General features: G+C 47.1%; 1 protein-coding gene across 2 annotated transcripts in view; it reads right to left on the bottom strand.

Annotated features, from left to right (window-relative positions):
- The window catches only part of LOC123745431 (uncharacterized), a 299,139-nt gene that overhangs the window by 37,896 nt on the left and 233,829 nt on the right, over positions 1-27,414 (bottom strand). For both annotated transcript variants that reach the window (XM_069300864.1, XM_045725999.2), the window contains one exon: positions 11,766-11,963. In XM_069300864.1, the coding sequence (XP_069156965.1) occupies positions 11,766-11,963 (198 nt within the window). The remainder of the gene's footprint in view (positions 1-11,765; positions 11,964-27,414) is intronic.

Below are 27,414 nucleotides of genomic sequence, written 5' to 3'. Positions count from 1 at the left end.
CAAACCAACAAAATCAATAGAGAGAGGGGGAGTGAAGAATAAGGAGAGGGGGAACAAGTTCCTGAAGATTGCATACACCAACATAGATGGAGTGAGATCGAAGATACTGGAGTTAAGTGATGTAATACAGCTGCAGACACCAGACATTGTTGCACTCACGGAGACAAAACTTGAAGATGTAATTTTAAATGAGGTCATATTCCCAAGGGGCTACTCAATTTGGAGACGGGACAGAAAAATTAGGAAAGGCGGTGGCGTTGCTGTGCTGGTAAAAGAACACCTAAAGGTGAAGGAAATAATGACTGCCAATCCACAAGAAGTTGACATAATAGCACTAGAGATCTGCTATGAGGATGATAAACTAATGATGATAAATGCATATAGTCCACCGCCAAGCAGCACATGGTCAAAGGAGGAGCTAGATAGTAAACGTGAAGGTCTTATAACAATAATGAGAGAGATTATAGCGAGAGCGGATAACGATAGATCACGACTGTTGATAGTCGGTGACTTCAACTTGAAATCCATAGACTGGGAAGCATATGAAGCTAAAACAGAAGATTTTTGGACCTGTAAATTTGTAGACCTCATCCTGGAAACATTCTTGTATCAACATGTTAAACAAGCTACGAGGATGAGGGAAGGGGACGTTCCCTCCATGCTAGATTTGATATTTACCAGGAAGGAGGAAGAGATATTTGACATTCAGTACCTTCCTCCCTTGGGTAAAAGTGACCATGTCTTTTTGGGAATAAAGTATGCAATGCGTTATAAGCTGGAAGAAAATAAGGAGGTTGAAGCAGTTGAAAAACCAGACTTCAGGAGAGGACATTATGGTGACCTTAGAAATTTTTTTAGTGAGTATAATTGGACAGACTTGATGCTAGGCAAGGAAGTGAATGAGATGTATGGCAAGTTTTGTGAAATATATGATAAAGGCACAAAAAAATTTATACCAAAACAGAGATGCAGAACTAGGAAACAGGATTGGTTCAATAGAAATTGCGAGAGGGCTAGAGACCGAAAGACACAAAAATGGAATCAATACAGGAAGAGGCCGAACCCCCAAACATACCAGCGATACAAAGATGCGAGAAACAACTACACGGCAGTGAGGAGAGAGGCAGAAAGAAATTTTGAAAAAGGGATTGCGGACAAATGTAAAACAGAACCAGGTCTATTCTATAAATTCATAAACAACAAATTGCAGGTAAAGGATAATATTCAGAGGTTGAAAATGGGAAATAGATTCACGGAAGATGAAAAGGAAATGTGTGAAACACTAAACGAAAAGTTCCAAAGTGTGTTTGTACAAAATGAAATCTTTAGGGAACCAGATACAAAAAGAATTCCAGAGAACAACATAGAACACATAGAGGTGGCTAGAGACGAAGTGGAAAAAATGCTCAAGGAGCTCGGTAAGAACAAAGCAGCTGGCCCAGATGGCGTTTCACCATGGGTTCTGAGAGAATGTGCATCTGAGCTCAGCATTCCACTTCACCTGATCTTTCAGGCATCCCTGTGTACAGGAATCGTAGCAGACGGGTGGAAACAGGCTAACATAGTTCCAATCTACAAAAGTGGCAGCAGGGAAGACCCCCTCAATTATAGACCTGTATCATTGACAAGTGTAATAGTGAAAGTATTGGAAAAACTAATCAAAACTAAATGGGTAGAACACCTAGAGAGAAATGATATAATATCAGACAGACAGTATGGTTTTCGATCTGGAAGATCCTGTGTATCGAATTTACTCAGTTTCTATGATCGAGCCACAGAGATATTACAGGAAAGAGATGGTTGGGTTGACTGCATCTATCTGGACCTAAAAAAGGCTTTCGACAGAGTTCCACATAAGAGGTTGTTCTGGAAACTGGAAAATATTGGAGGGGTGACAGGTAAGCTTCTATCATGGACGAAAAATTTTCTGACTGATAGAAAAATGAGGGCAGTAATCAGAGGCAATGTATCAGAATGGAGAAATGTCACAAGTGGAGTACCACAGGGTTCAGTTCTTGCACCAGTGATGTTTATTGTGTACATAAATGATCTACCAGTTGGTATACAGAATTATATGAACATGTTTGCTGATGATGCTAAGATAATAGGAAGGATAAGAAATTTAGATGACTGTCATGCCCTTCAAGAAGACCTGGACAAAATAAGTATATGGAGCACCACTTGGCAAATGGAATTTAATGTTAATAAATGTCATGTTATGGAATGTGGAATAGGAGAACATAGACCCCACACAACCTATATATTATGTGAGAAATCTTTAAAGAATTCTGATAAAGAAAGAGATCTAGGAGTGGTTCTAGATAGAAAACTATCACCTGAGGACCACATAAAGAATATTGTGCAAGGAGCCTATGCTATGCTTTCTAACTTCAGAATTGCATTTAAATACATGGATGGCGATATACTAAAGAAATTGTTCATGACTTTTGTTAGGCCAAAGCTAGAATATGCAGCTGTTGTGTGGTGCCCATATCTTAAGAAGCACATCAACAAACTGGAAAAGGTGCAAAGACATGCTACTAAGTGGCTCCCAGAACTGAAGGGCAAGAGCTACGAGGAGAGGTTAGAAGCATTAAATATGCCAAAACTAGAAGACAGAAGAAAAAGAGGTGATATGATCACTACGTACAAAATAGTAACAGGAATTGATAAAATCGACAGGGAAGACTTCCTGAGACCTGGAACTTCAAGAACAAGAGGCCATAGATTTAAACTAGCTAAACACAGATGCCGAAGAAATATAAGAAAATTCACCTTCGCAAATAGAGTGGTAGACGGTTGGAACAAGTTAAGTGAGAAGGTGGTGGAGGCCAAGACCGTCAGTAGTTTCAAAGCGTTATATGACAAAGAGTGCTGGGAAGACGGGACACCACGAGCGTAGCTCTCATCCTGTAACTACACTTAGGTAATTACACTTAGGTAATTACACTGCTCAACTCAACCTCCATACCTCCCTCAAATCATCCATCCTTCCATCCCTCCCTCCATCCTTCCATCCCTCCCTCCATCCTTCCATCAATCCATCTCCATCACCTCCTTCCCTGGCTCCCTCCCAGCCTCTGCCTGCCTGCCTGCCTGCCTGCCTGCCTCCCTCCCTGCCTCCCTCCCTGCCTCCCTCCCTGCCTCCCTCCCTGCCTCCCTCCCTGCCTCCCTCCCTGCCTCCCTCCCTGCCTCCCTCCCTGCCAGCCTCTGCCTGCCTGCCTGCCTGCCTGCCTGCCTGCCTGCCTCCCTCCCAGCCTCTGCCTGCCTGCCTGCCTCCCCTCCCTCCCTCCCTCCCTCCCTCCCTCCCAGCCTGCCTCCCTGCCTCCCTTCCAGCCTCTGCCTGCCTGCCTGCCTCCCTCCCTTCCTTCCAGCCTCTGCCTGCCTGCCTGCCTGCCTGCCTGCCTCCCAGCCTCTGCCTGCCTGCCTGCCTGCCTGCCTGCCTGCCTGCCTGCCTCCCTCCCTCCCTCCCTCCCTCCCTGGCTCCCTCCCAGCCTCTGCCTGCCTCCCTCCCTCCCTCCCTCCCTCCCTCCCTCCCAGCCTCTGCCTGCCTGGCTCCCTCCCAGCCTCTGCCTGCCTGCCTCCCTCCCAGCCTCTGTCTGCCTGGCTCCCTCCCAGCCTCTGCCTGCCTGCCTCTCTCCCTGGCTCCCTCCCAGCCTCTGCCCGCCTGCCTGCCTGCCTGCCTGCCTCTCTCCCTGGCTCCCTCCCAGCCTCTGCCCGCCTGCCTGCCTGCCTTCCTCCCTGGCTCCCTCCAAGCCTCTGCCTGCCTGCCTGACTGCCTGCCTGCCTGCCTGACTGCCTGCCTGACTGCCTGCCTCCCAGCCTCTGCCTCCCAGCCTCTGCCTGCCTGCCTGCCTGCCTGCCTCCCTCCCTGGCTCCCTCCCAGCCTCTGCCTGCCTGCCTCCCTCCCTGGCTCCCTCCCAGCCTCTGCCTGCCTGCCTCTCTGCCTCTCCCTCCCAAGCTCTGCCTGCCTCCCTCCCTCCCTCCCTGCCTACCTGCCTGCCTGCCTCCCTCCCTCCCTCCCTGCCTGCCTCCCTCCCTCCCTGCCTGCCTCCCTCCCTGCCTGCCTGCCTGCCTCCCTCCCTGCCTGCCTCCCTCCCTCCCTGCCTGCCTCCCTCCCTCCCTCCCTCCCTCCCTCCCTCCCTCCCTCCCTCCCTGCCTGCCTGCCTCCCTCCCTCCCTCCCTGCCTCCCTCCCTCCCTGCCTGCCTGCCTCCTTCCCTGCCTGCCTCCCTCCCTCCCTGCCTGCCTGCCTCCTTCCCTGCCTGCCTCCTTCCCTGCCTGCCTCCTTCCCTGCCTGCCTCCTTCCCTGCCTGCCTCCTTCCCTGCCTGCCTCCTTCCCTGCCTGCCCATCCACCCACCAGTCAGCCATCACTAACACAATGAGTGCATTTGGAGCCTACATGGTGCACGGATGTTCCTTGATTGTGCAGTCACGGAATGAACGCTCCAGCCTTTTGACAAATCAAAACAGTGTTAAAATTAAAGTTGCAGTAATTTTAGTGTACAATAGTTTTCATAAACTTTATTGTAGTACTCAACATACAGCAGAACTACTCAACACAGTGTTAACGGCATAATACACTACAGTATGTATTTACTGTACAGCATTCACAACTCCATGAGACTTCAAGATGGACTTGACTCCAACAATAAGGTAAATAACAAATGTAACACAGTATTTGTTAGTAGAGTAATAATATATAGGTACAGTATATAATATGATAATGCATTTTTATTGTCTACAAGAAAAATAAAGACACTGATGCAAACGCCTCCTGAAGGTCACCTCTTGCAATGAATCCAACGCTCCAACGAACTGGGGTCGGTCCCATATAGTACGTTGAATCGAGGTTGTACTGTACTATAATAATAATAATAATATAATAATTTATTCAAAAGAAGGTACAATGGCTTGGTGAGATTACATAAGATTGGTATTTTTACATTCTTGCAAGGCCACTAACACACACAGCATTTTGGGCAGGTCCTTAATCTAACACATCAGGTAAGATGAAATAGTACATTGTAGCAAGGTTTTTATATAAAAATATAACTACAACATAAGTTGACAGAGGTGATTACACTGGTAAAAAAATGTCTTTAGTACTAATATTTGGGAAGTGGGTAGCACAAGATACAGCGAGAGTTTGAATCACAACTTAGGAAACCGAGGATGAAATTAGGTACATTTTTGTTTTACTTTTGAATAGGGCATAGATTGGACAATTAATTCATCATGGAGTAAGTTCCATAGACTGGCTCTTTTTATTTGCATGGAGTGTTTGCACGGAGTTAGTTTGACTGGGGATATCAAAGAGATTTATTTCTGGTGTGGTGCTCATTTGGAATCAAAATTACTTCTGCCGTTCTGTTTCCATGTCTGCTGTTCCATCCATCATGCAATTATTATTATTCTTTTTTCTCTTTCAATTCAATTATGCTTTGATCTCAATTAATTTTAAGTTTTAGTCCAAGTGTTTTTCTCACACCTTGCCCAAAACACTGCATATTAGTGGCTTTAGGCATAGTACTGTATGTACTAGCGCTATCTAGAAATCCAACATTCTGTTTGTAACTCATCTTGTATGTATGTACTTTTACCCGAATAAAAAATTTTTATTTATTTTTATTTGATGAGAAAAGGTGTGGTTTTTTGGCATTGATTGTCAAGCAAAGGACATGCACGATGCCTGTGACCCTTGCCAAGCTGCAATGGATACTTCAAGACCAACACCTCTACAGCCTTCACCACTACCTGCTGCACCATGGACGGAAGTATGGATGGACTTCTGCGGACCGCTACCAATTGAAGAGTACATGATGGTAGTCTTTGAAGATCACTCATATTATCCAGAAGTAAAAATCACCACTTCCACATCTACAAAGTTGTCATCCCAAAACTCAACAAGATCTTTTCAAATTTTGGCATGCCTGAAGTTGTCAAGACTAACAATGGACCGACATTCAGTGGACAAGATTTCATCAACTTTGCTGAGCATATTGGATTCAAACAACTCAATGTGATGCCACTACAATCTCAAGCAAATGGAGAGGTCGAGAGATTCATGCAACCACTCATTAAAGCGGTAAGCTGTACTCATGCCAAAAGACGATCCTGGAAACATGCCACATATGTTTCTCTTTGGAACTACTGTGCAACACTGCATGGAACACTGGACAAGTTGTCTGGTGAACTCTTTACTTGGACATCCAATGAGGATCGCACTACATGTCATGCCAGTTGAGGTAAAGGATGCACTAGCCAAATGCAAAATGAAAATTGCTCATGATATCAACATGCAAGGAACAGTTCATTAAGTTTGGTGACACCGTTCCAATTAAAAAGATAAAGAAAAGGGGAAAGCTAGACATGCCGTGATGCCCTTTTTAAAGTTTTGCCAGATCAGCAACATCATCTGCTGCTGTTATCCCTGTAGCATACTCCCACAGTCATTTTGCTACCATATTGAGCTAGTATATTGCACCATACAGACTGAGGACCCCATGGCATTTAGTTTCTCATTGTTGGTTGCATTCAGGTCCTCTTTCACATACAGCATCACCCCAACTGCTCTTGTTGTTCTGTCCTTTCTGAATGGTGGGTGATATTCTTGGATATGAAAGTCCTCTTCTATTATGTCCTTGTCCCTACATTTCACTGATGGCAATGATGTCGGGATTTTCAGCCTTACTATAATGAGTCAAATATATTTACTAGGCTTCTGGCGTTTGTATAGAAACAATTTAAACTCCTGACGTCGTTCCTGGGGGTTGAGAGATTATTTCTATGTTTAGCACATTCCTGTTCTGTACATTGTCACTCAGGTTCTGTACCTGTTTGTCATCCGAGATATAGTTAGTTCGGCACTTCACCCTGGCTGGGTGAAGTACTATGTCCTCTCCTTCTACTATCCAGATCATCGAAAGCAATTAAAGAAATAAAGAAAAACCCAAAATATTTCTTCACACATGCTAAATCAAAAGCAAAAACCACTGTCAGTATTGGACCTATTCGTATAAGTGAAGGTTCATACACTAAGGATGACAAAGAAATTAGTGAAATCCTAAAAAAAGCAAAAAAAAAAAGCAGTAGCAACAGGATGAAGACATGTTTAGCACTCCAATCAACAGCTTGAAAGTGGACGATCCGGACAATTTCTTTATGCATGATATCCAAACCCCCTGTAAATATAACTGATATAACACGAGTAGCAGATTTTTAACTCCCTCAGCACGGTGTGGGAGTTCGCGGTGGTGTGGCTTTCGCTTCAGACGGTTTGCATCTCTCGTGGATCGACCATTCGGCTCCACTTGGACTGCTTCCCAGTGGTTCATTGTCTAAACCACAGGGGGTTCGATGCGGTCCTTAGTTCTTTGGGGCTGGTCACTATGGGTGATTCGTTTGCTGGATTCTTGGGGTTTAGCTCTGCGGGCAGTTCATATCCAGGGAGTGTCCAACGTCCTGGTAGATGGCCTGTCCTGGTTCATTCCCCCCTGTCAACGAAAAGAACAGTTGATGCCAACTCCTTCAGTTGGGTCTGCCGGACATACGGGCACCTGGAGGTTGACCTCTTTGCGTTGGCATGGTTGAGACATCTCCCGGTATATGTGGCGCCCTTCCCCAACTGCAAGCCCGTCAAGGTCAATGCTTTTCGGCAGGACTGGTCGAGGTGGGGTTACCTGCACCTCTTCCCCCGGTCCAGCTGTTGCTCCGGGTTCTGACTTGGTTGGAGACTTACTAGGGGAGAGTAGTCCTGTCGTCCTCTTGGTGCCCGGCCCAAGCTCTTGTCCTGTCTTGTCAGTAGCTCTTGTCCTTCAGTTCTGGGAGCCACTTAGTGGCATGTCTTTGCACCTTTTCCAGTTTGTTGATGTGCTTCTTAAGATACGAGCACCATACAACCACTGCATATTCCAGCTTTGGTCTAATAACAGTTGTGAACAATTTCTTTAGTATTTCTCCATCCATGTATTTAAAAGCAATTCTGAGGTTAGAAAGCATAGCATAGGCTCCTTGCACAATGTTCTTAATGTGGTCCTCAGGTGACAGTTTTCTATCTAGAACCACCCCTAGATCCCTTTCTTTATCAGAATTCTTTAAAGATTTCACATAATTTATAGGTTGTGTGGGGTCTCTGCTCTCCAATTCCACATTCCATAACATGGCATTTATTAACATTAAATTCCATTTGCCAAGTGTTGCTCCATATACTTATTTTGTCCAGGTCTTCTTGAAGGGCATGACAATCATCTAGGTTTCTTATCTTCCCTATTATCTTAGCATCATCAGCAAACATGTTCGTGTAATTCTGTATTCCCACTGGTAGATCATTTATGTAGACAATGAACATTACCGGTGCAAGAACTGAACCCTGTGGTACTCCACTCGTGACATTCCTCCAATCCGATACTTTGCCTCTGATTATGGCCCTCCTTTTTCTGTCAGTTAGGAAATTTTTCATCCATGTTAGTAGCTTACCTGTCACCCCTCCAATATGTTCCAGTTTCCAGAACAACCTCTTATGGGGAACTCTGTCAAAAGCCTTTTTTTAGGTCCAGATAGATGCAGTCAACCCAACCATCTCTTTCCTGTAAAATCTCTGTGGCTCGATCATAAAAACTGAGTAAGTTCATTACACAGGATCTTCCAGATCGAAAACCATACTGTCTGTCTGATATTATATCCTTTTCCTCCAGGTGTTCTACCCATTTAGTTTTAATTATTTTTTCCAATATTTTGACTATTACACTTGTCAATGATACAGGTCTATAATTAAGGGGGTCTTCCCTGCTTCCACTTTTGTAGATTGGAACTGTTAGCATTTTTCCACACATCAGCTACAACTCCTGTACACAGGGATGCCTGAAAAATCAGTTGAAGTGGAATGCTGAGCTCAGGTGCACATTCTCTCAGAACCCATGGTGAAACTCCATCTGGACCAACTGCTTTGTTCTTTCTTAGATTCTTATTGTGTCTGGTTCCCTAAAGTTTTCATTTTGTACAAACACACTTTGGAACTTTTCAATTAGTGTTTCACACATTTCCTTTTCATTTTCTGTGAATATTTCCCATTTTCAACCTCCTTTACCTGCAATTTGTTGTTTATGAATTTATAGAATAGGCCTGGTTCTGTTTTACATTTGTCTGCAATCCCTTTTTCAAAATTTCTTTTTGCCTCTCTCCTCACTGCCGTGTAGTTTCTCGCATCTTTGTATCGCTGGTATGTTTGGGGGGTTTGGCCTCTTCCTGTATGGATTCCATTTTTGTGTCTTTTGGTCTCTGGCCTCTCGCAACTTCTATTGAACCAATCATGTTTCCTAGTTCTGCATCTGTTTTGGTATAAATTTTTTTGTGCCTTTATCATATATTTCACAAAACTTGACATACATCTCATTCACTTCCTTGCCTAGCAACAAGTCTGTCCAATTATACTCACCAAAAAAAATTTTAAGGTCACCATAATGTCCTCTCCTGAAGTCAGGTTTTTTCAACTGCTTCAATCTCCTTATTTTTTTCCAGATTATAACGCATTGCATACTTTATTCCCAAAAAGACATGGTCACTTTTACCCAATGGAGGAAGGTACTGAATGTCAAATATCTCTTCCTCCTTCCTGGTAAATATCAAATCTAGCATGGAGGGAACGTCCCCTTCCCTCATTCTCGTAGCTTGTTTAACATGTTACCTTACCTTGAGGTTACCTTGAGGTGCTTCCGGGGCTTAGGGTCCCCGCGGCCCGGTCGAGGTGTTGATACAAGAATGTTTCCAGGATGAGGTCTGCAAATCTACAGGTTCAAAAATCTTCTGTTTTAGTTTCATATGCTTCCCAGTCTATGGATTTCAAGTTGAAGTCACCGACTATCAACAGTCATGATCTATCGTTATCCGCACTCGCTATAATCTCTCTTATTATTGTTATAAGACCTTCTCATTTACTATCTAGCTCCTCCTCTGACCATGTGCTGCTTGGCGGTGGATTATATGCATTTATGATCATTAGTTTATCATCTTCATGACAGATCTCTAGTGCTATTATGTCAACTTCTTGTGGATTAGCAGTCATTATTTCCTTCACCTTTAGGTGTTCTTTCACCAGCACAGCAATGCCACCGCCTTTCCTAATTTTTCTGTCCCAACTCCAAATTGAGTAGCCCCTTGGGAATATGACATTTAAAATAACAGTATAACTATTATAATAAATAATAATTAATATATAACTAATATAAATTATATTATATTATAAAATAAATAAATAATTAAATTAATATAACAATATAATAAATAACAAATAGTGCGTCTGGCCTTGAAGCAGCGAGGGAGGTAGCCGGCAGCTGTGAGGTGACCTTTCTTTTATTGCCTGAACTCACCATACCAGTTTTGTTGTACAGTTATGGTGAACAAAACATGTAGATACTTATATATGACATGTGTAGTATAATAAAAACAATAACAGTATAATAGGAGGCAGAATTTTGGTGAGTGGGTCTTGAAGGAGGGAGGGAGTCGGCCAGCAGTCTGCTGGCTGCTGTGTTATGGCCATTCTTCTTGTTTTGGGCTCACCAAACCATCTTAGTGGTTCGTTATGGTAAACACGTATGTAGATAGGTATAAACAATGTGTGTGTATATAGTGTAATAACAGCAAAAACACTGTTTGATTGATCGTAGGATATAATATACATGTCACATATATGAGCCCCATAATTTTGAGCATAGCAATGTTCCACACATCAAACTATATAAATTTCACAAATTACACACTTTTGAATAATATAACAGCAAAAAACAGAAGAAACAAATGAGAAACATCAGAATAATTGTGAAACATTATATTCGCGGCAACTGCCGCCCCACGGGGTGGAGGGGCTGAGTGACCTTGAGCGCTCCACTACTCAGTGCCCATAATTTGCTCAACTTCCGAGCTCCATCACGGCTAAAGTATGTCACATACAATTTTTTTTTCCCCTTGATCAGAGACTACATTTCAACAATATAAGAAGAGAAAATAGTTTTCTGGGAAAATTTATTTTGGGTGCACCACGGGTTTGTCATATTTTATGCAAAGCAGTGCAGTGGTTAAAAGGCCACATAACACAATCAAGGAACATCAGTGTCAACCTAAACAAGCCACAATGGAAGACAAACTAGACTACAAAGAGAAATCACATTATTGTGATATATCAATGAGAAAATCCACAGGAAACATGATGAGGATTTGAACCTATGCACTGGTTATTCCCAGACACAGTAAACGCCTACATAGTAGTTTAAAAGAGTGCATCTGGGAATACCCAGAGCATAGGTTCAAATCCTCATCATAGCTCCTGTGGATTTTCTAAAAAATTATGCTTTTTTACCCATAGGGTTATAAACCTATGAACAGCCTACTCGCCATAGCTGTAAATGCCAAGTTAATGGTTGTGATCAAACTCAATAAATCATCAGGACAAATGGAGGACCTTTCACAAGCTGCTGGCTTCCTGTCCCCATCGAGGTCACTACAGAAAACTCAGGTAAATTCTGGAATAAAGTGTTGACCAATCCACACACTAGAAAATGAAGGGACAACGACGTTTCGGTCCGTCCTGGACCATTCAAGTCGATTGTCAAGCGACAATCGACTTGAATGGTCCAGGACAGACCGAAACGTCGTCGTCCCTTCATTTTCTAGTGTGTGGATTGGTCAACATACTTCAGCCATGTTATTGTGACCCATCACCTGCTTCAGGAATAAAGCTTTTGAATTTGAATTACGCAACACACTGACCTTTTCTGTGGAGTTTCATGCCAAAGATTTCCGGCTGGATCCCCCTGGAGCAGCGGGCGCCAGCTTCCTTGATGAAGACCACGCCCCCGGTCTTGATGATGCCCACGAAGCACTCGTATGTGCGTATGTCCCTGCGGTAGGTGAGGGCGTACACACGGCCCTCCTCCTCCCACTGGCCCAGGCACTGGTACTCACGCTCTACCACACAATACACGCCATCAACACTAAGTCCTGGTTCATTACCAACTATATGTACAAATGGCCTTGAGTGCAATGCACTTTGAGAATACTGTAATGATTAACTGGTTGTTCAATTAGACCATTTAGTTAGCAGAGCATGTCAACATTAAAAGGATTCAAATCTAGTGATTAAGTCCAAACAGAACAGAGGAGTGTTTTAAATATATTAAAAATATGTATACTCCAAGTTTTTGGTTAGTGAGTATTAATACTAATTGTACTTACCAGAAAACTAATCAGTTCACTTATCCATGCAATAATATACAAAAGTCTACGTACATTTTCTCTGCATGTTTCATAATGCTGCATGGCGCTTATGGCTAACAAAAACATTACCAAATGCATGCTTTTCTATGCTGTCTAGAGCTGTATGTGTACCATCCGGCGGGTCAACACCATAGTGTCCAGCGGGTAACTACATCACTGGGAAGGCCATTCGCCCACAAAGACAGCTCTACTGCTATGAAGAAGTGTACTTTGCTAACATGTTAACCCTTAAACTGCACAACACGATGTATGACGTGTTGAGTAACTTACCCAAAAGTGCACATCACGTCATATGACGTGTTGGAGTACTACGCAAGATTTAAACGGCCTGTGGATACACGGGGTTCACATCACCTTCCTCAGGGCTCTTGTAAACAGACACCATTTAAAAGAAAAAAAATCGTGGGCAACATTCCCAGGTGTGAGGGCCCCAGTACTGAGTGAGCCACCAAGGCTGGTGCATGCAGCATGAACTCTCAGTACTGCTGTTAAGCTTGTGACCACAGCATCGCCTAAAAATATAAAAAATATATGTAACTGGTATTATTTAGCGATGATAGTATTACAGAAGACCCTGATAAAAATGACCAGGATTCTGATAATAGCAGGATTGTTGTGATAATTTATGCTGTGCTGTGGGTGGAGTAATGTTGAGGGTGGGAAGGCTGTAGCATCGTCTGCCGAATCCGTTTGGCCACCTGTTGCTGTCTGCACTTACTATACCAGCTAAGTGGTTTGCTATGGTGAACAAAACATGCAGATACTTGTATATAATGTCTGTATATAGTGAATAAAAGCAAAAGCAGTATGGTGGGAGGAGAATGTTAGCGAGTTAAGTGGTGAGGAAGGGAGTGGCAGCGAGTGGCTGGCTGGTGTGTGGCGGCCACTTCTTGCTGCTTTTTGATTCACCATACCAACTTAGTGGTTCATTATGGTGAACAAAACATGCAGATACTTATATATAATTTGTGTATTTAGTATAATAACCACAAAAGTAATTGTTTAGTACACAGAAATCACAATAACATGATGCATCAATGAACAAATCCTCAAGGGCCGTGACGAGGATTCGAACCTACGTCCAAGATCATCCCAGACGCTGCCTTAATCGACTGAGCTACGACATGATCGAAAGAGTTGAAACCAATAGTTCTATTGCCCTTACTTGGATCCTGCAGCCTCTTCAAGACACAAACCATGGTTTTTACACAACTCCCCCATGCACTTGAGCTATGTCAATAGGCCATTCTACCTCTTCACCCTTACTTCATTACACACTTCATTCAACTCTTTTGACCATGTCACAGCTCAGTCGATTAAGGCAATGTGTGGGATGATCTCTGATGTAGGTTCAAATCCTCGTCACGGCCCTTGTGGATTTGTTAATTGTTTATTGTTTTATGAACATAATTGAATCAAAATTATGGTGTGCATATTAGTGAGTATAGTGATGATTCACACATTTTATTACATACCACACTACATACTATTGAATAATATACCTGGAAAAAAATAAGAAAAAAATCAAACATTGAAATAATTAGGTAATATCTTTGTGGCAATCACGCCTGACAGCTGGGGCGAAGCAGTCCACCTCCGACGCTTGTTCTGTCAACGCCTCTTTTTTGCGAGACTCCCCACCCTATTGCGGCCAAAATATGCCACTCACGATTTTTTTTAATATTTTTCCCGTGATCAGGGAACACAAATGAACACTTTTATAAGACTATTTTTTTTTTTCTCCGCCTGTGGGTGTCGAAGGCCAAATAGCCCACAGCAGCTTAGGGGTAAGTGATGAGTGGAAGTTATTAGCAGAAGCTTATAATAACCCGCAACAGACAGCTGGGCACTTACTTGCCCACAACCAGCTTAGGGGTGACCTATTTGCTCATTACTGTAAAGCATCCTTCAGTATTTTAACATGTATACTTACAATAGAATATTAATTAAATTTCATTTGACTTCTCCAAACTTCCCAGAACTGCTCAGAGGATGATTTACATAATTAACTGTGGAATATTTAGCAAGGTAGGTGGCAGGAGAGGCAGAGGCCTCCATGAGACCTCGAGACCAAAAATGGTGGTCCTTGGGTAATAACTCGGAAAAGAAAGTGAGGAATGTACCTGCTCAGATCTCCAGTGGGTCAGCACAGCCTCTTCCATATCTAATCAAAACTTAAAGGTCGTGACCAATAACGTCACGAACTTTAATTCAAAGTGATGAATAAACAGTGGTTTTTATACTTGCCAGTTATGCCACACAGCAATGCTACACCACCCACACTGACCTGAGGGTGAAACACAGCAAGGCTACACCACCCACACTGACCTGAGGGTGAAGCACAGCAAGGGTACACCACTCACACTGACCTGAGGGTGAAGCACAGCAAGGCTACACCACCCACACTGACCTGAGGGTGAAACACAGCAAGACTACACCACCCACACTGACCTGAGGGTGAAGCACAGCAAGGGTACACCACCCACACTGACCTGAGGGTGAAGCACACTTGTTTGATACCTGCTTGGAGTTCTGGGAGTTGTTCTACTCCCCAAGCCCAGCCCGAGGCCAGGCTTGACTTGTTACAGTTTGGTCCCCCAGGCTTGGAGTGGCCCACATACCCACCACAGCCCGGTTGGTCAAGAACGTCTTTTAGAAAACAGTGTAGTTTTCTCTTGAAGATGTCCACGATTGTTCCGGCCATATTTCTTATAGTCGCTGGGAGGATGTTGAACAGCCACGGACCTCTGATGTTTATACAGTGTTCTCTGATTGTGCCTATGGCACCTCTGCTCTTCACTGGTTCTATTCTGCTTTTTCTTCCATATCGTTCACTCCAGTACGTTGTTATTTTGCTGTGTAGATTAGGGACCTGTCCTCCCAGTATTTTCCATGTGTATATTATTTGGTATCTCTCTCGTCTCGTTTCTAGTGAGTACATTTGGAGAGCTTTGAGGCGATCTCAATAATTTAGGTGCTTTATCGCATCTATGCATGCCGTATATGTTCTCTGAATTCCCTCTATTTCAGCAATCTCTCCTGCTCTGAAGGGAAGAAGCGAGTACTGAGCAGTACTCGAGACGGGACAACACAAGTGACTTGAAGAGTACAACCATCGTGATGGGATCCTTGGATTTGAAAGTTCTCGTAATCCATCCTATCATTTTTCTGGCTGATGCAATATTTGCTTGGTTATGCTCCCTAAACATTAGATCATCGGACAACATTATTCCTAAATCCTTGACATGCTGTTTACCTATTATGGGCAGATTCGATTGTGTTTTGTACCCTGTATTATATTTCAGGTCCTCATTTTTGCCATACCCGAGTACTGTACCTGGAATTTATCACTGTTAAACATCATGTTATTTTCTGCTGCCCAATCAAAAACTTTGTTGATATCCGCTTGTAATTTTTCCGTCTTCAGCAGAGGTCATTTTCATGCTGATTTTTTTGTCGTCTGCAAAGGATGACATGAAGCTGTGACTTGTATTTTTATCTATCTGATATGAGAATTAGGAACAGCAGTGGTGCAAGGACTGTACCTTGAGGTACACAGCTTTTAACTGCGCTTGGACTTTATTTTACTTGATTGACTTGATTTACTTGATTGACTTGATTTACTTGATTGATTACTCTTTGTGTTCTGTTCGACAGGAAATTGAGTATCCAGCGTACTACTTTACCAGTTATTCCCATTGACCTAATTTTATGTGCAATCACTCCATGATCACATTTGTCGAATGCCTTTGCAAAGTCTGTGTATACTACATCTGCATTTTGCTTTTCTTCTAGAGCTTCTGAGATTTTGTCATAGTGGTTGAGTAACTGTGACAGACAAGATCTTCCCGCTCTAAATCCATGTTGTCCTGGGTTGTGTAACTCATTATTTTCCATAAAACTAGAAATTTGATTCTTAATCACTCTTTCAAAAACTTTTATTATGTGTGACGTTAGTGCAACTGGCCTATAATTTTTTGCCAAGGCTTTACTCCCCCCCTTGTGCAACGGAGCTATATCTGCAGATTTAAGTGCTGCTAGTATCTCCCCTGTATCTAGGCTCTTTCTCCATATTACGCTGAGTGCTCTCGCTACTGGTACTTTACATTTCTTTATGAATACTAAATTCCATGAGTCAGGCCCATGAGCTGAGTGCATAGGCATATTGTCAATTTCTCTTTCACAGCAAGGCTACACCACCCACACTGACCTGAGAGTGAAGCACAGCAAGGGTACACCACCCACACTGACCTGAGAGTGAAGCACAGCAAGACTACACCACCCACACTGACCTGAGAGTGAAGCACAGCAAGACTACACCACCCACACTGACCTGAGAGTGAAGCACAGCAAGACTACACCACCCACACTGACCTGAGGGTGAAGCACAGCAAGGCTACACTACCAAATCCTACAAGAATGAGAACTTGGGGAAGATCTCGGGGTTGATATCACACCAGACCTGTCCCCTGAAGCCCTCCTTAAACAGGTAACATGTTACTGGTCGTGACTGGTGAGGGAGAGGGGGGGGGGTGTCTGTGGTCGTGACTGGTGAGGGAGAGGGGGGGGTCTGTGGTCGTGACTGGTGAGGGAGAGGGGGGGCCTGTGGTTGTGACTGGTGAGGGAGAGGGGGGGGGCCTGTGGTCGTGACTGGTGAGGGAGAGGAGGGGCTGTGGTCGTGACTGGTGAGGGAGAGGAGGGGCTGTGGTCGTGACTGGTGAGGAAGGGGGGGGGGTCTGTGGTCGTGACTGGTGAGGGAGAGGGGGGGGGCTGTGGTCGTGACTGGTGAGGGAGAGGGGGGGGGCTGTGGTCGTGACTGGTGAGGGAGAGGGGGGGGCTGTGGTCGTGACTGGTAAGGGAGAGGGGGGGCTGTGGTCGTGACTGGTGAGGGAGGGGCCATGATGTAAGTACGTAATTATCATCAATGATGCAGGGAGCAAGCGCTTCAGAACCTGCGCAGGGCGACAACCCCCACCACTGGAGTCGTCAGCTACTGAACTCAAACAACTTTGAGAAGCTATGGAAAATTAGCACAAACAAAATTTTACATAATACACATTGCTAAAAGAAACCCAGTCCCCATTATCCTTGACAATTGCCCGATCCAATATGCAGAGGTAGGTAGAATACTGGGACTCATGATAAATAGATCAGGGATACAAATTATTTTAAGTTACCAACTAAACAAAGCCAAAGCTGCCTTAGAAAAACTGAGGAGAATCTGAAGCCTCAGTACAAACATACAGATCCACCTATACAACGCTCTAGTTCGCCGCATCTAGAGTAGTACCCAGTACCACCACACACATTAAAGAAAACTAACATGCAAAAACTTCAAGCAGTGCAAAATAAGGCACTAAGAAGAGCAGCAAAACACCATCCAGCATATAATCAGACAATCCAGGAGCTCAATGAACTCCTGAACATACAGCCACTAAACATCAGACTACAGCACCAAGCCATCAGGGTGTGGAACACCATGGAAATGTTAGAGGACCCAATGTTAGAAAGATTATTCCTAGACGAGACACCCCACTCCCACAGCGGGTGGCCAAGATGAGACGCCCCGCTCCCACAGCCGGTGGCCCAAGAGGAGACGCCCCGCTCCCACAGCTGGTGGCCCAAGATGAGACGCCCCGCTCCCACAGCTGGTTGCCCAAGAGGAGACGTCCCGCTCCCACAGCTGGTGGACCAAGAGGAGACGCCCTGCTCCCACAGCTGGTGGCCCAAGAGGAGATGCCCCACTCCCACAGCTGGTGGCCCAAGAGCCTTGATCTACTAGATGAAACCCCAACCCAACAGTACATAATTCCCAGATGAAATACTGACCAGAAATCCTTCCTCCCAATAATTCGAAAAAATCGAGAATGTATGTGTATATAAATACACACGAGTATATAAATATACATGTGTATGTATGAATAAATCAATAAATAATAATAAATGTGTGGAAGCATCGGAGTGTGTACATATGAATGCTACACAGTATTCATCTATAGACATTCATATACAGCGAAACATGAAGAACCTCTTTACTAAAAAAAAAAAAAGTAAAGTCTGGTGGTGTCGTCCACCAGGAACCACCCCCACCACCGGTGTCGTCCACCAGGAACCACCCCCACCACCGGTGTCGTCCACCAGGAACCACCCCCACCACCGGTGTCGTCCACCAGGAACCACCCCCACCACCGGTGTCGTCCACCAGGAACCACCCCCACCACCGGTGTCGTCCACCAGGAACCACCACCCACCACCGGTGTCGTCCACCAGGAACCTCCACCCACCACCGGTGTCGTCCACCAGGAACCACCACCCACCACCGGTGTCGTCCACCAGGAACCTCCACCCACCACCGGTGTCGTCCACCAGGAACCTCCACCCACCACCGGTGTCGTCCACCAGGAACCTCCACCCACCACTGGTGTCGTCCACCAGGAACCACCCCCACCACTGGTGTCGTCCACCAGGAACCACCCCCACCACTAGTGTCGTCCACCAGGAACCACCACTGGTGTCGTCCACCAGGAACCACCACTGGTGTCGTCCACCAGGAACCACCACTGGTGTCGTCCACCAGGAACCACCACTGGTGTCGTCCACCAGGAACCACCACTGGTGTCGTCCACCAGGAACCACCACTGGTGTCGTCCACCAGGAACCACCACTGGTGTCGTCCACCAGGAACCACCACTGGTGTCGTCCACCAGGAACCACCACTGGTGTCGTCCACCAGGAACCACCACTGGTGTCGTCCACCAGGAACCACCACTGGTGTCGTCCACCAGGAACCACCACTGGTGTCGTCCACCAGGAACCACCACTGGTGTCGTCCACCAGGAACCACCACTGGTGTCGTCCACCAGGAACCACCACTGGTGTCGTCCACCAGGAACCACCACTGGTGTCGTCCACCAGGAACCACCACTGGTGTCGTCCACCAGGAACCACCACTGGTGTCGTCCACCAGGAACCACCACTGGTGTCGTCCACCGGGAACCACCACTGGTGTCGTCCACCGGGAACCACCACTGGTGTCGTCCACCGGGAACCACCCCCCACCACTGGTGTCGTCCACCGGGAACCACCCCCACCACTGGTGTCGTCCACCGGGAACCACCCCCACCACTGGTGTCGTCCACCAGGAACCACCCCCACCACTGGTGTCGTCCACCAGGAACCACCACCCACCACTGGTGTCGTCCACCAGGAACCTCCACCCACCACTAGTGTCGTCCACCGGGAACCACCCCCCACCACTGGTGTCGTCCACCGGGAACCACCCCCACCACTGGTGTCGTCCACCAGGAACCACCCCCACCACTGGTGTCGTCCACCAGGAACCACCACCCACCACTGGTGTCGTCCACCAGGAACCTCCACCCACCACTAGTGTCGTCCACCGGGAACCACCCCCCACCACTGGTGTCGTCCACCGGGAACCACCCCCACCACTGGTGTCGTCCACCGGGAACCACCCCCACCACTGGTGTCGTCCACCAGGAACCACCCCCACCACTGGTGTCGTCCACCAGGAACCACCACCCACCACTGGTGTCGTCCACCAGGAACCTCCACCCACCACTAGTGTCGTCCACCAGGAACCTCCACCCACCACTGGTGTCGTCCACCAGGAACCACCACCCACCACTGGTGTCCACCAGGAACCACCCCCACCACTAGTGTTGTCCACTAGGAACCACCACCCACCACTGGTGTCGTCCACCAGGAACCACCACTGGTGTCGTCCACCAGGAACCACCACTGGTGTTGTCCACCAGGAACCACCACTGGTGTCGTCCACCAGGAACCACCACCCACCACTGGTGTTGTCCACCAGGAACTACCCCCACCACCGGTGTCGTCCACCAGGAACCACCACCACCACTGGTGTTGTCCACCAGGAACCTGGTCGATACCTGGTTGATGGGGTTCTGGGAGTAGTTCTACTCCCCAAGCCCGGCCCGAGGCCAAGCTTGACTTTTAAAGAGTTTGGTCCACCAGGCTGTTGCTTGGAGCGGCCCGCAGGCCCACATACCCACCACAGGCCGGTTGGTCCGGAACGTCTTTCAGAAAACAGTCTAGTTTTTTCTTAAAGATGTCCACGGTTGTTCCGGCAATATTTCCGATGCTCGCTGGGAGGACGTTGAACAACCGCGGACCTCTGATGTTTATATAGTGTTCTCTGATTGTGCCTATGGCACCCCTGCTCTTCACTGGTTCTATTCTGCTTTTTCTTCCATATCGTTCACTCCAGTACGTTATTTTACTGTGTAGATTAGGGACCCGGCCTTCCAGTATTTTCCATGTGTGTATTATTTGGTATGTCTCTCGTCTCCTTTCTAGTGAGTACATTTGGAGAGCTTTGAGGCGATCCCAATAATTTAGGTACTTTATCGTCTCTATGCATGCCGTATATGTTCTCTGTATTCCCTCAATTTCACCAATCTCTCCTGCTCTGAAGGGGGGAAGTGAGTACTGAGCAGTACTCGAGACAGGACACCACCAGTGACTTGAGTACAACCATCGTGATTGGATCCCTGAATTTGAAAGTTCTTGTAGTCCATCTTATCATTTTTCTGGCCGATGCAATATTTGCTTGGTTATGCTCCCTAAACGTTAGATTGTCGGACATTATTCCCAAATCTTTGACATGCTGTTTACCTATTATGGGCAGATTCGATTGTGTTTTGTACCCTGTATTATGTTTCAGGTCCTCATTTTTGCCATACCTGAGTACCTAGAATTTATCGCTGTTATTTAAACGTTATTTTCTGCTGCCCAATCGAAAACTTTGTTGATACAGTATCTGCTTGTAATTTTTCCATGTCTTCCGCAGAGGTAATTTTCATGCTGATTTTTGTGTCATCTGCAAAGGATGACACGAAGCCGTGACTTGTATTTTTATCTATATTTGATATGAGAATAAGGAACAGCAGTGGTGCAAGGATTGTACCTTGAGATACAGAGCTTTTAACTGTGCTTGGACTTTATTTGATTGACTGTTACTCTTTGTGTTCTGTTTGACAGGAAATTGAGTATCCAGCGTCCTACTTTACCAGTTTCCCATTGACCTCATTTTGTGTGCAATTACTCCATGATCACATTTGTTGAATGCCTTTGCAAAGTCTGCATTTTGCTTTTCTTCTAGAACTTCTGTGATTTTGTCATAGTGGTCAAGTAACTGTGAGAGACAGGCTCTTCCTTCTCTAAATCCATATTGTCCTGGGTTGTGTAACTCATTATTTGATTCCTAATCACTCTTTCAAAATCTTTTATTATGTGTGATGTTAGTGCAACTGGCCTATAATTTTTTGCCAAGGCTTTACTTCCCCCCCATCCCCCCGCCTTGTGCAAAGGAGCTATATCTGTAGATTTAAGTGCTGCTTGCTGCTGGTATCTAGGCTCTTTCTCCATATTACGCTGAGTGCTCGTGCTACTCGTACTTTACATTTCTTTTCTTTATGAATATTGAATTCCATGAGTCAGGCCCAGGAGCTGAGTGCATGGCCATATTGTCAATTTCTCTTTCAAAGTTTTCCGAGTTCGTGTTAATATCCGTTATATTATCTGCAGCGTGAATGTCATTCATAAAGAAGCTGTCTGGGTCATCAACTTTCATGTTCTTTATTGGTGTGCTAAACATAGCCTCATACTAGCTTCTTAGAATTTCACTAATTTCTTTGTTGTCCTTTGTGTACGTACCTTCAGTTGTAATTTAAGGTCCAATACTGGGAGGTTTTTTATTTTGATTTTGCATATGTGAAAAAATATTTTGGATTTTTCTATATCTCTTGTATAGCTTTCTGTTCCAATTCCATTTCCTCAGCCTCGTATGATCGCTTCAACGTTTGTTCTATTTCTTCTATCTCCCTGTTTAGGTTTATTTTCCTTGCTTGTGATAGTCATCTGCCTAAGCATTTCTGTTATTTTTTTTCCTTCTCCTGTACAGTCGTCTGCATTCTCTTTCTAGAGTGGTCCTCTTTCTGCCCCTCCTCACAGGCACGTGCTTCAAGCAGACCTTGTATGCTTCAGCTGTCAGTTGAGCTATTCCCTGTGTGGGAGTTTTGTCGCTTAAGATCGTCTCCCATTGAATGGTTGCAAGGTCTACATTTATTTTTTCCAGTTTCCCAACCACCATCACCACTGGCGTCGTCCACCGGGAGCCACCACTGGCGTCGTCCACCGGGAGCCACCATTGGCGTCGTCCACCGGGAGCCACCACTGGCGTCGTCCACCGGGAGCCACCACTGGCGTCGTCCACGGGGAGCCACCACTGGCGGCGTCCACGGGGAGCCACCACTGGCGTCGTCCACCGGGAGCCACCACTGGCGTCGACCAACGGGAGCCACCACTGGCGTCGACCAACGGGAGCCACCACTGGCGTCGACCACCGGGAGCCACCACTGGCGTCGACCACCGGGAGCCACCACTGGCGTCGACCACCGGGAGCCACCACTGGCGTCGACCACCGGGAGCCACCACTGGCGTCGACCACCGGGAGCCACCACTGGCGTCGTCCACCGGGAGCCACCCCCACCACTGGAGTCGTCCACCGGGAACCACCCCCACCACTGGAGACTTCCACCGGGAACCACCCCCACCACTGGAGTCGTCCACCGGGAACCACCCCCACCACTGGAGTCATCCACCAACAACCTCCACCCACCACTGGTGTCGTCCACCAGGAACCACCCCCACGACTGGTGTCGTCCACCAGGAACCACCCCCACGACTGGTGTCGTCCACCAGGAACCACCCCCACCTCTAGTGTCGTCCACCAGGAACCACCCCCACCACTGGTGTCGTCCACCAGGAACCACCCCCACCTCTAGTGTCGTCCACCAGGAACCACCCCCACCACTGGTGTCGTCCACCAGGAACCACCCCCACCACTGGTGTCGTCCACCAGGAACCTCCACCCACCACTGGTGTCGTCCACCAGGAACCACCACCCACCACTGCTGTCGTCCACCAGGAACCACCCCCACCACTAGTGTCGTCCATCAGGAACCACCCCCACCACTGGTGTCGTCCACCAAGAACCTCCACCCACCACTGGTGTCGTCCACCAGGAACCACCCCCACCACTGGAGTCATCCACCAACAACCTCCACCCACCACTGGTGTCGTCCACCGGGAACCACCCCCACCACTGGTGTCGTCCACCAGGAACCACCCCCACCATTGGTGTCGTCCACCAGGAACCACCCCCACCACTGGTGTCGTCCACCAGGAACCACCCCCACCACTGGTGTCGTCCACCAGGAACCACCCCACCACTGGTGTCGTCCACCAGGAACCACCCCCACCACTGGTGTCGTCCACCAGGAACCACCCCCACCACTGGTGTCGTCCACCAGGAACCACCCCCACCACTGGTGTCGTCCACCAGGAACCACCCCCACCACTGGTGTCGTCCACCAGGAACCACCCCCACCATTGGTGTCGTCCACAACCCCTCCCCCAACACCACCCTTGCAGCCTGGCCCCACACAACCCCTTCCCCAACTCAGTATTGTGCTGGCCAGCAGGAACCACAGCCTGTGGAGTGCGTCAGCCTCCGGATTCAGGACTAGTGAGAGTGTGTGAGTGTGTGTGTGTGGGGGGGGGGGCAGCCATTAACTACCCTCACCGCCCTCACAGTAGCAACCATCCACCAACAATAGGCTGTGTGAGTGACTTGACAAGAATGATGAAAAAAGACCAACAAGAATGTGGATAAAATAGGACCAACAAGAATGTGGACAAAATAAGACCAGGAAGAATGTGAATATGACCAAGAACAGGGGGGGGGGGAGGTTAACCCTTAAACTGCGCAACGCGCCTGCAGGCTCGCGTCTGGTTTGCGCAACGCGCCTCCAGGTATTTTGATTTTTCACGTTCCATTCAAAACTGGCGCGCGGTGACGCGGGTATGGTATGGGTGGGTGGGGGCCCCAGTGATCGTCCGCCATCTTAAAAAAAAATCCCAGCATGCCCTGCGGCCATGGGGAGCCTCAGTTTCACGGCAGCAACCATGTCTGACGCATCCTCTACGAGCTCCCGCTCCACGGTGACCCGCGGTCATGGAAAACGACTCTCTGAGGAGGAAATACGCGATATTTTGTATGATGACGGTGCTCTGGATGATGACCTGGACTATGATCCAGATAAAGACCTAACTCAGAGATCTGATACGAGTGAGGAAGAGACAGAATTGGAAGATGTGGCGAGTGTGTGGGGTACTCGTGCCTCGCCCGGCCTGCCTCGCCGCCCTGGGTCAACACCGTTATCATCACCACCATCATGTATGTCCCCAGACGCTAGTAGTTTATTCAGTGATAGTACATGTGACGAATCTTTCTCGGGCTTCAGTGACATTGGCTCCGATACGAGTAGTGTGGACGACCCGAGTACGAGCAGTGGTGGTGTTACCAGGCGGGGTTTTGCTACCTCAGCAACACGCCGCTGCAGGCGGCAGCGTGCCTCACAGCATGTGGACAACGACAGTGGCCCCTCAACATCATTTATTCGTGGTAGGTGTACAGTACGTAAATCTGCCTCAGCGCCTAGCATACCCTCACGCAGCTCCAGCAGAAGCAGCGGACGACGTAGCCGTAGTTTTGGTGCTCGTGGTGGTGTTGGCCGTGGTGTTGGCGCCAACACCAAACCCCCTGGTGTACTTGTGTGGGAGGATTGCACCACATTTGCCCCTCAAATACCAACATTTGATGATAGCGATTTTGGTGTTACACCATTATTCCCATATACTGGTGATGATATGGCACACATGGAATATTTTCAGGCATATTATGACAATGTATTCATGGCGCATCTTGTGACTGAGACAAACAGGTTCGCTCACAGCCTCATAGACGAAGGCATTTTACCTGCCTCACGGCTCACACGATGGAAGGACACGACAATCGACGAAATGTACGTGTTTCTGGCACTCACCATGATGATGAAGCACTCTGAGAAAGCTGTCATCCAGGAATATTGGAGCAAAGACAGCCTTGTTCCATCGCCTGTGTTCAACCGGTACATGTCGCGTGATAGGTATCTCTTGATTCTCAGGTGCCTGCATTTCGAGAATAATGCAAATGATGACAGACACGACAGACTGTGGAAAGTACGGAAGATGTTCAGTGACATGAGAGGGAAGTTCAGGGATTATTTTGTACCTGGACAGAATGTGGTTATTGACGAGTCGCTTGTACTGTTCAAGGGGCGACTGGCATTCAAACAGTACATTCCATCAAAGCGGCACCGATTTGGACTGAAGTTTTTTGTGCTATGCGACTGTGAGACTGGTATTGTCTTGGACATGATATTATATTCTGGTACAGACGTCGACATACCGGCTCAAGATGAACACGGGTTCTCTGGCAGTGTTGTAAAGACCCTGATGGAACCGTTGCTGAACAAGGGGCATGTACTGTACACCGACAACTATTACACCAGCCCCTTATTGACCAGATACCTCCTTGCCCACAACACCGGCGTATGTGGCACTGTGAAGAGCCATAGGAAGGAAATGCCAGTGTTCGGTATAGCTATAGCCGTGGGCGAGTGCCAGCTGCGCAAGTGTGACAATACGCTGTCAGTGCGGTGGAAGGACAGACGCGAGGTGAATATGCTGAGTACGATTCACACCGGTGCCATGTTGGACAGTGGGAAAGTCCACTTTCAGACACGCAACACCGTGTATAAGCCAGACTGTGTCATAGACTATAACGTGAACATGCGCCTCGTCGATAAGTGTGACATGATGCTTGGTGGAGTAGAGTGCGTGCGCAAGTCTGTGAAGTGGACTAAAAAGTTCTTCTTCCACCTGATGGATGTTGCAGTGCTCAACTGCTTCAATATGTACTTAGTAAAATCTGGCAGGAGACCGTCTATACGTACATTCAGTGCTGGTGTTGTGTCACAGCTGCTAGTAAAGTATGGCAAGGAGGGTTCTGTTGTACCGCGCGGAGTGCAAGCAACAATGCCACATGCAGCTCCAGACAGATTGAGGGGTAATGAGAACTTCGGAGTACATATGCTCGATTATATGCCAGGCACAGCATCACGGGAGAAGGGTAAACGTGCGTGTATAGTATGCAGGAACACTACCCGCAGAGAACAGAAACGAAGATGTATCAGCACCTGGTGCGTGGAGTGCAAGGTGCCACTCTGCCCCGTTGGCTGTTTCGCAGCATATCACACACTCGCGGAGTACTGAGTGTGTTTATGGTGTGTGTATATAGTGTGTGATACTGTACAGTGTGTATATAAAGTGTAAATATAAATTTATTTGGCATGATACATTGGAAATTGTGTAGGATAAGTGAAGTTGTTTGTGATGCACGTAACACAGTGTCTACGGACAGTACGGATGTTGTACTGCGATATTATAGTGTACGTGTTCATTATACATTGGATTGGCACATAAAAACAATGAAAATGTATTGGGAAATGTGCGCAATAAATGAACAAAAATATATTCGCGGCAACTCGCGCGCCCCGCCCCGAGCGCCCCACCGCCTCTGAGAGCTTACACCACGGGCGCACGGGGAATGATGACGTCACGCCCCAACTTCCGGACCCCATAGCACCCAAAGTAAGTACAATTTCGAATTTTTTTTTACATACCCATACTCAGGGAAGGGTTTTTGACACTTTAAAAAGAAAAAAGAATTTTTTCAAGAGAATTTATTTCCTGCGCACTGCGGGGGTGTCACATTTGGAGGCAACGCAGTTAAGGGGTTAAGGAGAGACCAGGAAGAATGGACTAAAAAAAAAAAAAAGAGAAGGAAGAGGGTATGTGGGGATGAGAATTATAGTACAATATAAGAACACTACACCACTGAGGCGCCTCACTACCACCAAACTCTTCAATACCACATTTAAAGTACACCACTGATGCATGACCTTATTGGTGCAACGGTGCTGGGGGGGGGAGGGATGGTGCTGGAGGGGAGGGACTGTGCTGCAGATTGGGGGGTGGGACTGTGCTGCAGATGGGGGGGAGGGACTGTGCTGCAGATGGGGGGAGGGACTGTGCTGCAGATGGGGGGAGGGACTGTGCTGCAGATGGGGGGGAGGGACTGTGCTGCAGATGGGGGGGAGGGACTGTGCTGCAGATGGGGGGGAGGGACTGTGCTGCAGATGGGGGGGAG

The sequence above is a fragment of the Procambarus clarkii genome, chromosome 44 (genome assembly GCF_040958095.1).
Source record: "Procambarus clarkii isolate CNS0578487 chromosome 44, FALCON_Pclarkii_2.0, whole genome shotgun sequence".
In the NCBI taxonomy this organism is placed as follows: Eukaryota; Metazoa; Arthropoda; class Malacostraca; order Decapoda; family Cambaridae; genus Procambarus; species Procambarus clarkii.
The sequence above is the reverse complement of the archived record's forward strand: the minus strand, read 5'-3'. Positions and strand labels throughout refer to the sequence as shown.